At 44.0% G+C, this 13,386-nt stretch overlaps 1 protein-coding gene across 3 annotated transcripts in view; it reads left to right on the forward strand.

The window, feature by feature from the left end:
• Window positions 1–3,273: 3,273 nt before the first annotated feature.
• PISD (phosphatidylserine decarboxylase) overlaps window positions 3,274–13,386 on the forward strand; it is a 37,963-nt gene continuing 27,850 nt past the window's right edge. Inside the window, exons 1-3 of one of the 3 annotated variants that reach the window (XM_066370437.1) lie at window positions 3,298–3,376; window positions 7,366–7,495; window positions 12,208–12,287. In XM_066370437.1, the coding sequence (XP_066226534.1) occupies window positions 7,470–7,495; window positions 12,208–12,287 (106 nt within the window). In that variant the 5' untranslated portion in view covers window positions 3,298–3,376; window positions 7,366–7,469. Of the gene's footprint in view, window positions 3,377–7,365; window positions 7,496–12,207; window positions 12,288–13,386 lie in introns of those variants that run through there. The other 2 variants (XM_066370436.1, XM_066370438.1) reach the window with 2 other exon arrangements.

A 13,386-nucleotide genomic window follows, 5' to 3' on the forward strand; every position in this document is an offset into this window, starting at 1 on the left:
GGGGGTCGCTCTGCCGCGACCAGAGCCACTCTAGCGCCTGGGGCAGAGGCCAAGGAGCCATCCCCAGCGCCCGGGCCATCTTTGCTCCAATGGAGCCTTGGCTGCGGGAGGGGAAGAGAGAGACAGAGAGGAAGGGGGGGGGGTGGAGAAGCAAATGGGCGCTTCTCCTATGTGCCCTGGCCGGGAATCGAACCCGGGTCCCCCGCACACCAGGCCGACGCTCTACCGCTGAGCCAACCGACCAGGGCCTCTGTCCTTCTCTTTGTCTCTCTAACACACACACACAAAAAGAAAATTAATATAATAATGTACCAGGTCTGGAATCTATTATCTTTATATCAACACTGTTGTAAAATACAATTTTCAATTTTTTTTATGGAGAAAGGGGTTCATTAAGGCAAACATGCATAGGACCACAGAAGCCATAATACAACTCAGCCACCACCATTCATAATTTGTAGAACTGCTATGGAACTCAAAGTTGAATCCCAGGGAATAGCATGCTGGTTCTTAAATCCTAGGCTAAATCTGCCCCCTAGTGGCAGTAGGGAAATTTCAGAAGAAATTAATGTCCAGTGCCTGTTGGATAATTCTCACCTACCAGAGTACAGTACTTTGAAATTGTTCTGCATGGTTACATCCTCACAGTTCCATGAGGTAAGTGACATCCAATGTCCAGATAAGTCACTGAGGATCAGGGTAGTTTAGTCATTTAATCAGGGTCACTTAACTAGTTAGTGGAGAGTTGGTTGTAAGTCCAGCCCAGGTCTACAGGGAATCCTGTTAATCTGGATTTTCCCATTGTTGAGATGGATCCTCAGGCAGATGAGACAACTTAATGCTCCACATTTTCCGATTTGAAGATAAAGCAGAACCTTTCATGCTGTCTGTATTTATTCTATTAAGATTTTATTTATTGCCTGACCTGTGGTGGCGCAGTGGATAAAGCATCGACCTGGAATGCTGAGGTCACTGGTTCAAAACCCTGGGCTTGCCCAGTCAAGGCACATATGACAAGCAATCAATAAAAAACTAAAATGAGGCCCTGGCCGGTTGGCTCAGCGGTAGAGCGTCGGCCTAGCGTGCGGAGGACCCGGGTTCGATTCCGGCCAGGGCACATAGAAGCACCCATTTGCTTCTCCACCCCTCCGCCGCGCTTTCCTCTCTGTCTCTCTCTTCCCCTCCCGCAGCCAAGGCTCCATTGGAGCAAAGATGGCCCGGGCACTGGGCATGGCTCTGTGGCCTCTGCCTCAGGCACTAGAGTGGCTCTGGTCGCAATATGGCGACGCCCAGGATGGGCAGAGCATCGCCCCCTGGGGGGCAGAGCACCGCCCCTGGTGGGCGAGCCGGGTGGATCCCGGTCGGGAGCATGCGGGAGTCTGTCTGACTGTCTCTCCCTGTTTCCAGCTTCAGAAAAAAAAGAAAAAAAAAAGAAAAGAAAAAAAAAAAACTAAAATGAGTTGATAATTCTCAATACCCTCTCTTCTATGTAAATTTTACCTAAATAAAAACAACATACATGTTTTAATCTCTATAGAGTAACCATTAAAAGACTAATACAGAAGGTATAACTAATCAGTTAACAGATGGGAAAGAATGCAATAATTAAGAAACTTGCCTTGCCCTGTGGTGGCGCAGTGGATAGAGCATTGATCTGGAATGCTGAGGTCACCAGTTCGAAACTTTGGACTTGCCTGGTCAAGGCACATACAAGTATAAGCAAGCAATGAACAACAACTAAAACTGAAGCAACTATGAGGTGACAGTCCCCCTGACATAAAATCAATAAATAAAATCAAAAGAAACTTGACATCCCTGACCAGGTAGCTCAGGTGATTGGAGGTTCATCCTGATAGGCCAAGGTTGCTGGGTCAATTCCAGGTCAGGGCATATACCAGAAGCAACCAGTGAATGCACAATTAAATAGAACAAATTGATACTTTTCTTTCTCTCTCCCTTCCTTTCTCTCTCTAAAATCAATAAAAACAATTTTTTTAAACTTTTTTTAAAAACATTTTATTTATTCATTTTAGAGAGGGGGGAAAGAGAATGAGAATAGGGGAGGAGCAGGAAGTATCAACTCCCATATGTGCCTTGACCAGACAAGCCCGGGGGTTTGAACCTGCGACCTCAGCATTCCGGGTCGATACTTTATCCACTGCACCACCACAGGTTCAATAAAAAAGTTTAAAGAAAAGAAACTTGAGAAATTCAAATATAGGTGAGAAAGGACAGAAAAGGGAATATAGAACAATTTGGTCAAATAGAAAATAAATGTAAGTAGATTTAAATCTAAATCTACTGGTAACTTACTGACAGACTAAAAGATTCAATTACCGGCCCTGGCCGGTTGGCTCAGTGGTAGAGCGTCGGCCTGGCGTGCAAGGGGTCCCAGGTTCGATTCCCGGCCAGGGCACACAGGAGAAGTGCCCATCTGCTTCTCCACCTCTCCCCCTCCCCTTCCTCTCTGTCTCTCTCTTCCCCTCCCGCAGCCAAGGCTCCATGGCTCCATTGGAGCAAAGATGGCCCGGGCGCTGGGGATGGCTCCTTGGCCTCTGCCCTAGGCGCTAGAGTGGCTCTGGTCGCAATAGAGCGACGCCCCCTGGTGGGCGTGCCGGGTGGATCCCGGTCGGGCACATGCGGGAGTCTGACTGTCTCCCAGTTTACAGCTTCGGAAAAATACAAAAAAAAAAAAAAAAAAAGATAAATATTATCAGACTAAATTTAGAAACAAGTCCCGGTAATATTACAAAAAGATATGCTGTCAATATAAGGACACATAGAATTTGAAAACATTAGTAAAAGACATACAAACACTAAACAAAAAACATAGCATAGCTGTACTAATATCAGATATGGCTAAACATTAAGGCAAATAGCTGTTAGAGGTGAATAGAGATAGTCATCACGGTAAAATGGGCAAATCCAGCAGGAAGATATAACAATCTATAATTTGCATAAACATTAAGATATGTTAAATAAAAATTGTCAAAACCAAAAGAAAAAATACACAAACACATATTACAGTTGGAGATACGAACATAACTCTGTACTGGCAACGCTGCGCCCGGGCCCAGGTTTGGTACAGCAGGAGAAAGAATCTTCCACACCTACCCAACCTGGCTTTGGAGGTGCCCCAAGCTTCAGGCTGTGGGATGGGGAACAGCTGGGGGCAGGACCTCAATAGACTCCGCCCACAAGCATCAGCGTTCCTCATTGGCTTTGAGAGCTCTAGGCTCGTGACGCCACGTGGTGCGCCTCGTGTGTAAAAAGGTGGGCGTGGCCTACTGAGTAGGTGGAGACAAGATGGCAGCTTCCGTGGTGAGCGGTTGGCCGAGGTTGCTGCGCGGGGTTACGCCGTGGCGGAGCAGGTACAGTGCTTGAGGAGCCGTCTCAGGGAGGGGGGCGGCCTGGGCTAAACCCGGTTGGGAGAAAGGAGTCGTTTCTTTTTCGCCCGCTCGCTCTGAGGAGAGCGCCGGTGGAGACCGAGCCCCGCCTTCACCTCGAGCTCGGGAGCCGGTGAGGTTTGCCGCGGCGAAGGGCTGTCTGGCTTTAGTATCTGGTTTAAGTGCTCTCGCTTATGCCCTTTCCAGCTAGGTAGAAGTGCACAAAGGACAAGAAAAAGAGAAAGAAAGATGAGATAAGCTGTGTGCCTTCCACTAGAGTCGAGGCAGGACTGGACGCTGCTCTCGGGGGTGCGTGTTCCCCCTGAACGCGTGGTGCAGTGTGGGGAGAGCACTGGACTGGGAGTCGGGCGGCTTTCACGTGGGATTCTTGTTCTTTGAAGTGAGGGGGTTGGATTCCGTATCACAGAGTAGTCTGTTGTGGAATTGAGGGCTTGGTTACCCAGAGGACTCCGAACTCTTAGGATTTTAGAGCTGGAAGAGACCTGAGGAGTCGTGTAAATCCAGCTCTTTTTTGGAGTTGGTGTAATTGAGGCTCTGAGGAAGGGCTTTGCTCAGTTTCATCCAGTCAGTTAGCAGCAGAACCAGCTGAGTATCTCTCTCTTTTTTTTAAATTATTTATTTTAGAGAAGAGAGAGAGAGAAGGGGGAGGAGCAGGAAGCATCAACTCCCGTATGTGCCTTGACCAGGCAAGCCCAGGGTTTTGAACTGGCAACCTCAGCATTCCAAGTCGCCACTTGATCCACTGCACCAGCACAGGTCAGGCTGGGTATCTCTCTTTCTCATGTGAGAACTTTTTCTTCAGGCTGCCTACCGTCTGAGCATTTATTATTATTATCCCAAATAGCTTGGGAGCAGTTGGACTCTCGAAAAATGTATTAAAATGTTGGTAGCTGTGACTCAGAGTCAGCCGCTTGGCATCATTTCAAAGAAGGAAGGTTAGAGACGCATGGTACTTTTGTGTTTACAAGCAGGGTTCATTTTATAGGTATTGATCGAAGCTTGCTCTGTGACCTAAGATGACCTAGCATTGTAATTTTGGGAAGTAAAAGGACACTGATTTTGGACTGAGAGGGGACAAAAACTGTCATTGGCCTTAACATGAAAGCTTAACTCTCCCATTATAAACTATTCAAAGACAGTGTAGGTCTCTCAGGAAGAAGCTGTGGTAACTTAAGATTTGGACAGGTGGGTTTCTGTGGTTTCAGTGTTATTACCAGGTGTGCTGCTTGAGTCAGCCATATATTCTTCTAAACTGTGTCATGAGTTGGAAAGACTAAAAATGGCACTTCTAAAATATTTTTTTAGTGATTATGAGGAAGATGTACTCACTGTCATTGAAAAAGGGGGAAGTCACACTCTAGTACCAATGTACGTAATAAGACTAGATTTCGATGCGGTGATTGGGAGGGGTAGGATATGGGTAAGTTTTTCAGTAACTGGGTGATATGGGACAGGTGAGCAAACAGAGCAACATTTTGGGTGATACTTTAGGGCCATGTTTCCCACACTTGTGTGATAAAAGAATGGGGTGGATATTTATTGGAAATAGATTCTCAGATATATTCCAACTGTGCTGCCAAATCCAGATTCAGTAGGGGTAGGGTAAACAAGTGCTTAAAGAATTTTACAGTTTAATAGGAGAAAGAGGAAACACTCTACTAAATAACATAAGATAGGATGTGAAATAAGGCCATCAAGAGGCCTGCCAAATGGCCCTTGCCAGTTGGCTCAGTGGTAGAGCATCGGCCGTCATGTTGATGTCCCAGGTTCGATTTCCGGTCAGGGCACAGAGATGAAGTGACCACCTGCTTCTCCGCCCTTCCCCTTCTCCATCCTTCCCTTTCCACCTGTCTCCTTCTCCACCCCTCCCTTTTCCACCCTTCTCCTTCTCCACCTTTCTCCTTCTCCACCCTTCTCCCTTCTATCTCTCTCTTCCCCTCCCACAGCCATGGCTCCGTTGGAGCAAGTTAGCCCGGGCGCTGATGATGGCACCATGGACTTGCCTCAGGCGCTGAAATGGCTCCAGTTGCAACTGAGCAATGGCCCCAGATGGGCAGAGCATTGCTCCCTAGTGGGCTTGCCAGGTAGATCCCAGTAGGGTGCATGCGGGAGTCTGTCTCTCTGCCTCCCTGATTCTCACTTAAGAAAAAAAGAAAAGAAAAGAGAGGCCTGCCAATTCATTTTTAGAAGAACTTTCACAGCTTTAGAAAACAAGAGAGATATTACCACATAGTAAAATGCTACCACCAGAGGTGATGTTAAGAATATTTTTATAATAGAGACAATATGGACATTGGTCATAGACTATTGACATGGCCATCCCAGTGTGTGTCAGATGAATAACAACTCTATTACTTTTATTATATATAGTAATGTATAACTTCTATGTAGTAATATATAACTTTTAATATAATTAATTGAGTTAACACACATGCGTGGTATAATATATAACTAGGTGCCAGGCCCTCAGCTGATGGTTTTACATACTGTTCATGAGCTGTAGGTCCTGTTTTTACAGGTGGAGAAAATGAAGCTTGGAATTAAGAAATTTTCTAAGGTCACAAAGCTAAAAAGTGGCAGGACTGAGATTTGAGGCACTCAGTCAGACTTGAGTGCTTAATTATGGGCTGTAATCACCTGCTTGCAGGATGCCCACTGTCAGTTCACCACATGGAAGAGATAGCTGATTGATTTTATTCATTCATTGCCCTGAGGCTGAATCTCATTGTTGAGGTTGTAGTCCAGTGAGAGGACAGACAAACCCCTGCATTCACATAGGCATACAGACAGTTAGCAGATAGGTGACTAGAGGTAGAATCTGTTCATTTCAGGTAGTGAGAAGTGCTAGGAAGAAAAATAAAGGAAGATAAGTAAGGGATTAGAGAGTACTCAAGAGGGGCAGCTCTTGGGCACAAGGTGGTCAAGAAAAACCAACTGAAGAGGAAGCATTTGAGCAGAGAACTGATACAGGAGTGAGCCACGTAGAAGTGTGTGCCTGGTAGAGCAAACGCAAAGGTGTAGAAAGGGGCAAAGGTGTGAAGGAGTGGCAAAAGGGGTGAGCTGGGAGAAGAGAGAAAGCAGTAGAAGATCTGGGAGTTAGTTCAGCAATGACCAGTTACATAGGGTCTGGTCTTATTTTCTGTTTTGAAAAGGTCACTCTGGCTGTTTTGTGGTGAACAGGAAATGGAGGGCCACAAGTGGAAGCAGAGAGCAGGTTATTGCAGTCATGGGTAAGAGATCAGGTGGCTTGGGCTAGGGTTAGAGTACAGGCATACTTGTTTGATTGCACTTCACTGGTGCATGTTTTTACAAATTGAAGGTAAGACTCTGAACCAACAGAAAGATTACAACTTGCATTATTGCATACTTGCTTTTAATTGTGATGGTCTGAAACTAACAGTAGTATCTAAACTAAAACCCGCAGTATCTCTGAGGTATGCCTATGCCTATAGTTAGGGGGTTAAAAATAGGCAGATAAGGGTATATACTGCTCACAAAAATTAAAGGATGTTTTATCGCTTCATATTCATTTTGAAAATACCCTCTAATTTTTGTGAGCGGTATATTTTGAAGGTACAGTATTCATTCCTTATCAGTGGATTGAATGTGGATAGTGAGAAAGAGAGGACTTAAGAATGGGTCCTAGGGTTTTGACCTGTGTAGCTGGGTGAATGGAAGTGCCTCTTTTTGACATAGGGTACTAATTATACCTATAGTAATGCTGCTATGGTCACAGGTAAACCCCAGCATCTCACTGATTTAACACAGTAAAAGTTTCTCTCAATCTTGTGAAGTCCCAAGTGGGTGCTCTTGATAGGTGTGGGGTAGTAGTGATTTGAAGACCTAGTCTTATGCCATCTTTTTTTTTTTTAAGTTATATATCTATGTTCATCTTCCATTATTATGCTTTTTAATTATTTTTATTTATTTATTCATTTTAGAGGAGAGAGAGAGAGAGAGAAAGAGAGAGAAGAGGGGAAGAGCAGGAAGCTTCAACTCTCATATGTGCCTTGACCGGGCAAGCCCAGGGTTTTGAACCAGCAACCTCAGCATTCCAGGTCGATGCTTTATCCACTGCACCACCACAGGTCAGGCCTTATGCCATCTTTAACACATGGCTTCTCAAGGTCTGCATATTTGTCAGCATCAAGCAGGCTGAAAGGGGAAAGCCTAGAGTTGGATGCCTGGGAATCCTGAAGGGTCCACACAGTGGTTAGAACTCAATTCTGTAGTCACTCTACTGCAAGGGAGGCTGGGAAATGTAGTCTCCTGGGTGCCCAGGAAGAAGAAGAAGTGGATTTGGTTGACATCTGGCTAGTGGCTGCTATAGGTGAATATCTCTGAGGGAGGAACAGGTTGAAGAAGAAGAGTTAGGGAGGGTCAAGAATTCCTCTAACCTCAGTTTGAGATGACTCAAAGTGCAGATGCCGGATAGCCAGTTGGAAATAGGGATCTGGAGGTCTCTGAAGAAGCAGTGAGGGAATCATCAGTATCTAGCTATTGAAGATTAGACAGGATGAGCATCTCTGAGAATATGTAACCCTGGCATGGCATCAGTTTGAGGTTAGGGAGAGACCAGAGAGGTTGGAGGAAAGCCAGGGTCCTAGGAGTCAAGCGATGAAAGTATTTCAAGGAAAGAGTGAAGGAGGTCAAAGGTACAAACTTCCAGTTATGAAATAAGTCATGGGATGTAATGTACAGCATGGTGCCTACACCTAATACTGTATTGTGTGCATATTTGAAAGTTGCTAAAAGTAAATCTTAAAGTTCTCATCAGAAGAAAAAATATTTTTTTTAACTATGTATGGTAACAAATGTTAACTAGACTTGTGATCATTTTGCAATATATACAAATATGAAATTATGTTCTGCACTTGAAACTGATATGTTATATTTCAGTTACACCTGGATTTAAAAAAAATAAAGGAGGAGCCTGACCTGTGGTAGTGCAGTGAATAAAGCCTTGACCTGGAATGCTGAGGTCACCAGTTTGAAACCCCGGGCTTGCCTCGTTGAGGCACATATGGGAGCTGATGCTTCCTGCTCCTTCCCCTTTTCTCTATCTCTCCTCTCGAAAATGAATAAACTCTTTTTAAAAATCTCATAAAAAAAATAAAGGAGGAGAAAGAGATCAGCTGTGGCAAGTGCTGCTGAGAGGTCAGATAACATGAGGCCCAAGAAATGTGCATTGTTGGCAACATGGAGGTCGGTGACCTTGACGAGATGAACAGGATAGGAACAAAAGCCTAGTTGAGTGGGATTAAGAGAGAGTGGGAGGTGAGGACATGGTGACAGTGAACATAGCTCTTTTTTTAAGAGCTTGTTACAAAAGAGCAAAAAGTGGGTGGAAACAGAGAAAGACAATGGACAGTATTTATGTAAGATTGGGATAAGTACAGCATTTATGTGAGGACGGGAATGAGCTCTTTTTTTTTTTTTTTTTTACAGGGACAGAGAGAGGGATAGATAGGGACAGACAGACAGGAACGGAGAGAGAGAGAAGTATCGATCATCAGTTTTTCGTTGCAAGACCTTAGTTGTTCATTGATTGCTTTCTCATATGTACCTTGACCGCGGGCCTTCAGCAGACCGAGTAACCCCTTGCTCGAACCAGTGACCTTGGGTCCAAACTGGTGAGCTTTGCTTGAACCAGATGAGCCCGCGCTGAAGCTGGCGACCTCGAAGTCTCGAACCTGGGTCCTCTGCATCCCAGTCCGACGCTCTATCCACTGCGCCACCGCCTGGTCAGGCGGGAATGATTCTTTTTTTTTTTTTTTTAAAGATTTTATTACTGATTTTAGAGAGAGGAGAGAAAGGCAGGGGAGAGGAGTTGGAAGCATCAACTCGTCGTTGCTGTATGTGTATGTGCCTGGTCAAGGCACACCCAGAGCTTCGAACCAGCGACCTCAGCGTTCCAGATCAAAGCTTTATCAATGCACCAGGGAATGATCTCTTAATAAAAGACAAACTGATGTAATGGGGCATTTGCCAGGCACCTGTCCCAGAAGCTGGGGCTGTAGCAGTGTAGGAGAGGTGAGCTTTGTGTGTTCCCCCTCGGGGCTGCTGAGGTGGAAGACCACACTCAGACCACCTGAGCGTGGTGCGCCCGGTTATGGTGGATAACAGATTATCTCCCATTCATACCTCCCACAGCCCCCCAAAAAGCCTTACTCAACAGTCTGCAAACGTTCTTTTTTTAGTTCAGGGGTTCGGCATTAATTCTAGAATGAACAATATTGTACAGAACACAACAATGTAGCCTTTAGTCAGCTTTTACACTTCTAATTCTGTTTGGAGAGCATGATTTTAGGCTTTTAGCTCTAGTGGTGGGAGTATCCAGTCTGAGAGATGAATGTTCATATTTTGGAACACACCTTTCTCTGTGTTCATAGCTGTACATCTTTCTGGCCTTAGGGGTGGTGATTATCATGGTCCCAACTTTTTCTCCACACAAACCTATTTGCCTTACAGGAGGATCAGATTCATCACATTAGCCATCTTTGCACCATGCTTGTAAGGGTGTTTTTAAGGAAATTTCACATGAAAAAAATAAAGGTGTCTAATCTGATAATGTGTACAGGATATTTAGATAAGACATAACCACTAAATATCCATGAAAATAGATATTATTGTATGAAAATCATTGATTCCATTTTCTACAAAAATAGCAATTTAGACATTTATAATGATTATTTTTTTAAAGAAATTTTTAAAAAATTTATCCATTTTTATTAGAGAAATAGAGAGGAGAGAGAGAGGAAAGAGATAGAGAGAACAGGGGGAGGAGCAGGAAGCATCAACTTATATGTGCCTTGACTGGGCAAGCCCAGGGTTTCGAACCAGAAACCTCAGCATTCTGGGTCAATACTTTATCCACTGCAACACCACGGGTCAGGCTATAATGATTACTTCTATCATAAAGGACTCCAAGGAAGAAAGAAACACTGACAAGACCATAGTTTCCTTACTTTAGAATTTGAATCAGTATTTGGGGAAACTGAACTAACTGCTTTCTGAATTGAGAGTGGGATTTATGCTCTTTAAGAGGAGATCCAGTTGTGACTTAAAGCTCATTCGTGCTGCCTAACCGGTGGTGGTGCAACGGATAGAGCATTGATCTGGGATGCTGAGAATCCAAGTTCGAGACTCCAAGGTCCCTGACTTGAGTACAGGCTCACCAGCTTGAGCACGGGGTATCCTGTTTGAGCATAGGATCATTGACATGATCCCAAGGTTGTTGGCTTGAGCAAGTGGTCACACTGGCTTGGATTGAGCCCTTTGGTCAAGGCACAGATGAGAGGCAATCAATGAACAACTAAAGTGAGGGAATTATGAGTTGATGTTTCTCACCTCTCTCCCTTCCTGTCTGTCTGTCTTGTCTCTTTCTTTCTTACTTGCTGAAATTTTTCTCAGATCATTTTTCTTAGATCATTGAAATCTATTCATTCTGTCAAAGTAGGTTTTGTGGCAAAGAAGCCACAAAAGATGTCAAAAATTCTAAACCAATGGGGTGGTGGAGAGAAAAAATCTAAACCAATTGGGCCTTCCAGACATGAAATAGATTGGAATAGTTCAGCGTGGTTTGTTTGTGGCCTTTTTTCCAGGACAACCATTTAAAATTTAAAATTTCAGCTACCTGCAATATTATATTCTTCAAGGAGTAGGGGTTGGACGTTTACAAGGTTGCATGTAGCTGTTCTGTGGCACAGAAACGTGGCTTGTGGAAGACTGCTGGTTTTACTGCCTATTATGCTCTCGTGCTTAAGAAAAAGTCGTTTTTATTGCTTTTTTTTTTATTTTATTATTATTTTTTTTTTTACTTTACTCATTTTTAGAGAGGAGAGACAGAGAGGGAGAGAGAGACAGAGAGAGAGAGAAGGGGGGAGGAGCTGGAAGCATCAACTCCCATATGTGCCTTGACCAGGCAAGCCCAGGGTTTCGAGCCTGTGACCTCAGCATTTCCAGGTCGACGCTTTATCCACTGCGCCACCACAGCCAGGCAAAAAAGTCATTTTTTATTAAGTAGTTTCAAACTTACAGAAAAGTTATAAAAATAATACATAGAATTCCCAAATACCCTTTAGCCAGATTCCCCAGATATTAGCTGTGTTTGCTTTATTCTCCTCTGTGTGTGTGTGTGTGTTTTTCCTGAAACACTTAAGAGTAAATTACAGATTTGATGTAACTTACCTTTAACTTACCTCTCACCTATTTCTGCCTTTATCCTACCAGGATATTTTCTTATGTAACCACAGTGCAATGGTCAAAACCAGTGAACTGACATGGATACAGTACTGTTATTCAATCTATAGACTGTATTCAAATTTTGCCAACTGATCTATTTTTTTTAATTTTAAGAAAAATGTTTGCCTGACCAGACAGTGGCGCAGTAGATAGAGCATCGGACTGGGACTCAGAGGAGCCAGGTTCGAAACCCAACGGTTGCCGGCTTGAGCGTGGGCACAGGGTTGCTAGCTTGATTGTGGGATCATAGACATGACCCCGGTGGTCACTGACTTGAGCCCAAAGGTCTCTGGCTTGAAGCCCAAGGTCACTGGCTTGAGAAAGGGGTCACTTGCTCTGCTGTAGCTTCCTGGTCAAGGCACATATGAGAAAGTAATTAATAAACAACTAAGGAGCCACAACGAAGAATTGATGCTTCTCATCTCCCTCCCTTCCTGTTTATCTGTCCCAGTTTGTCCCTATCTGTCCCTCTTTGATCTGACTTTCTCTCTGTCTCTATCAAAAAAAAAAAGAAAGAAAGAAAAGTGTTTAATGGTTTATTTTTGCTTGATTCTAGCCTCCATCACTGTGAAAACACTGCCCTGAGCCGTGTCCTGCAGTCCCTAGGGAAGCTGCCTCTCCGAACCTTTTCCGCAAGTAAGTGGCAGTTAGAGGTGGTGTTGGCCTCTCTGGTTCAGCTTGCTCAGCAGTAAATTGGGGTAAACAGCACCTATTCCATAGAGTTGTTAGAAGGAAATGAAATTGTACCTGGAAGGCTCACAGTGCCTGGCATGTAGTTAGTCCTGAGGCATTAGCCATTATTTTCTCATTGTTTTTACTGACTGCATGGTGATCTGTTGTCTGACTACCACTTAGTGCTAGGCATTATTTCCAGTCTTTTTTTTTTTTTTTACTATAGGTCAGTGGTCGGCAAACTCATTAGTCATCAGAGCCAAACATCAAAGTACAACGATTGAAATTTCTTTTGAGAGCCAAATTTTTTAAACTTAAACTAAATAGGTAGGTACATTGTTATTAATTTAATTAGGGTACTCCTAAGCTGGCCTTTGCTAAAAACGTCCTCAATCTGATTGAGCCGCATGTGGCTCACGAGCTGTGGTTTGCCGACCATTGCTATAGGTGAATCTGTAGTAACATCTCTTTGTGCATTTTCAGGATATATTTATAAAGGTGTAGAATTAATCAAAAGGTTTATATATTTTACATTTTGATATTAAAGCCAAATTGCTCTTCAAAGAGCTTATTCCAGTTTGCCCTCATACAAGCAGGAAGTGATCATGAGTACATTAGTTCCCCACATCCCACACTGTTATGAACCTTTTTGATCTTGTAGGAGGTATTTGAACCCTTTGGAAATGTGTATTGTCTTTTTCTTTTTTTTCCAGAGACAGAGAGAGTCAGAGGGATAGACAGGGACAGACGGGAACGGAGAGATGAGAAGCATCAATTATTAGTTTTTCGTTGCGCATTGCTACACCTTAGTTGTTCATTGATTTCTTTCTCATATGTGCCTTGACCGCGGGCCTTCAGCAGACCGAGTAACCCCTTGCTCAAGCCAGCAACCTTGGGCTCAAGCTGGTGAGTTCTGCTCAAACCAGATGAGCCCGCGCTGAAGCTGGCGACCTTGGGGTCTCGAACCTGGGTCCTCTGTATCCCAGTCTGACACTCTGTCCACTGCACCACCTCCTGATCAGGCTGTCTTTTTCTTTTTTACGATATTTTATTTATTGATTTT

This window comes from Saccopteryx leptura, chromosome 2, assembly GCF_036850995.1.
Source record: "Saccopteryx leptura isolate mSacLep1 chromosome 2, mSacLep1_pri_phased_curated, whole genome shotgun sequence".
Classification (NCBI taxonomy): domain Eukaryota; kingdom Metazoa; phylum Chordata; class Mammalia; order Chiroptera; family Emballonuridae; genus Saccopteryx; species Saccopteryx leptura.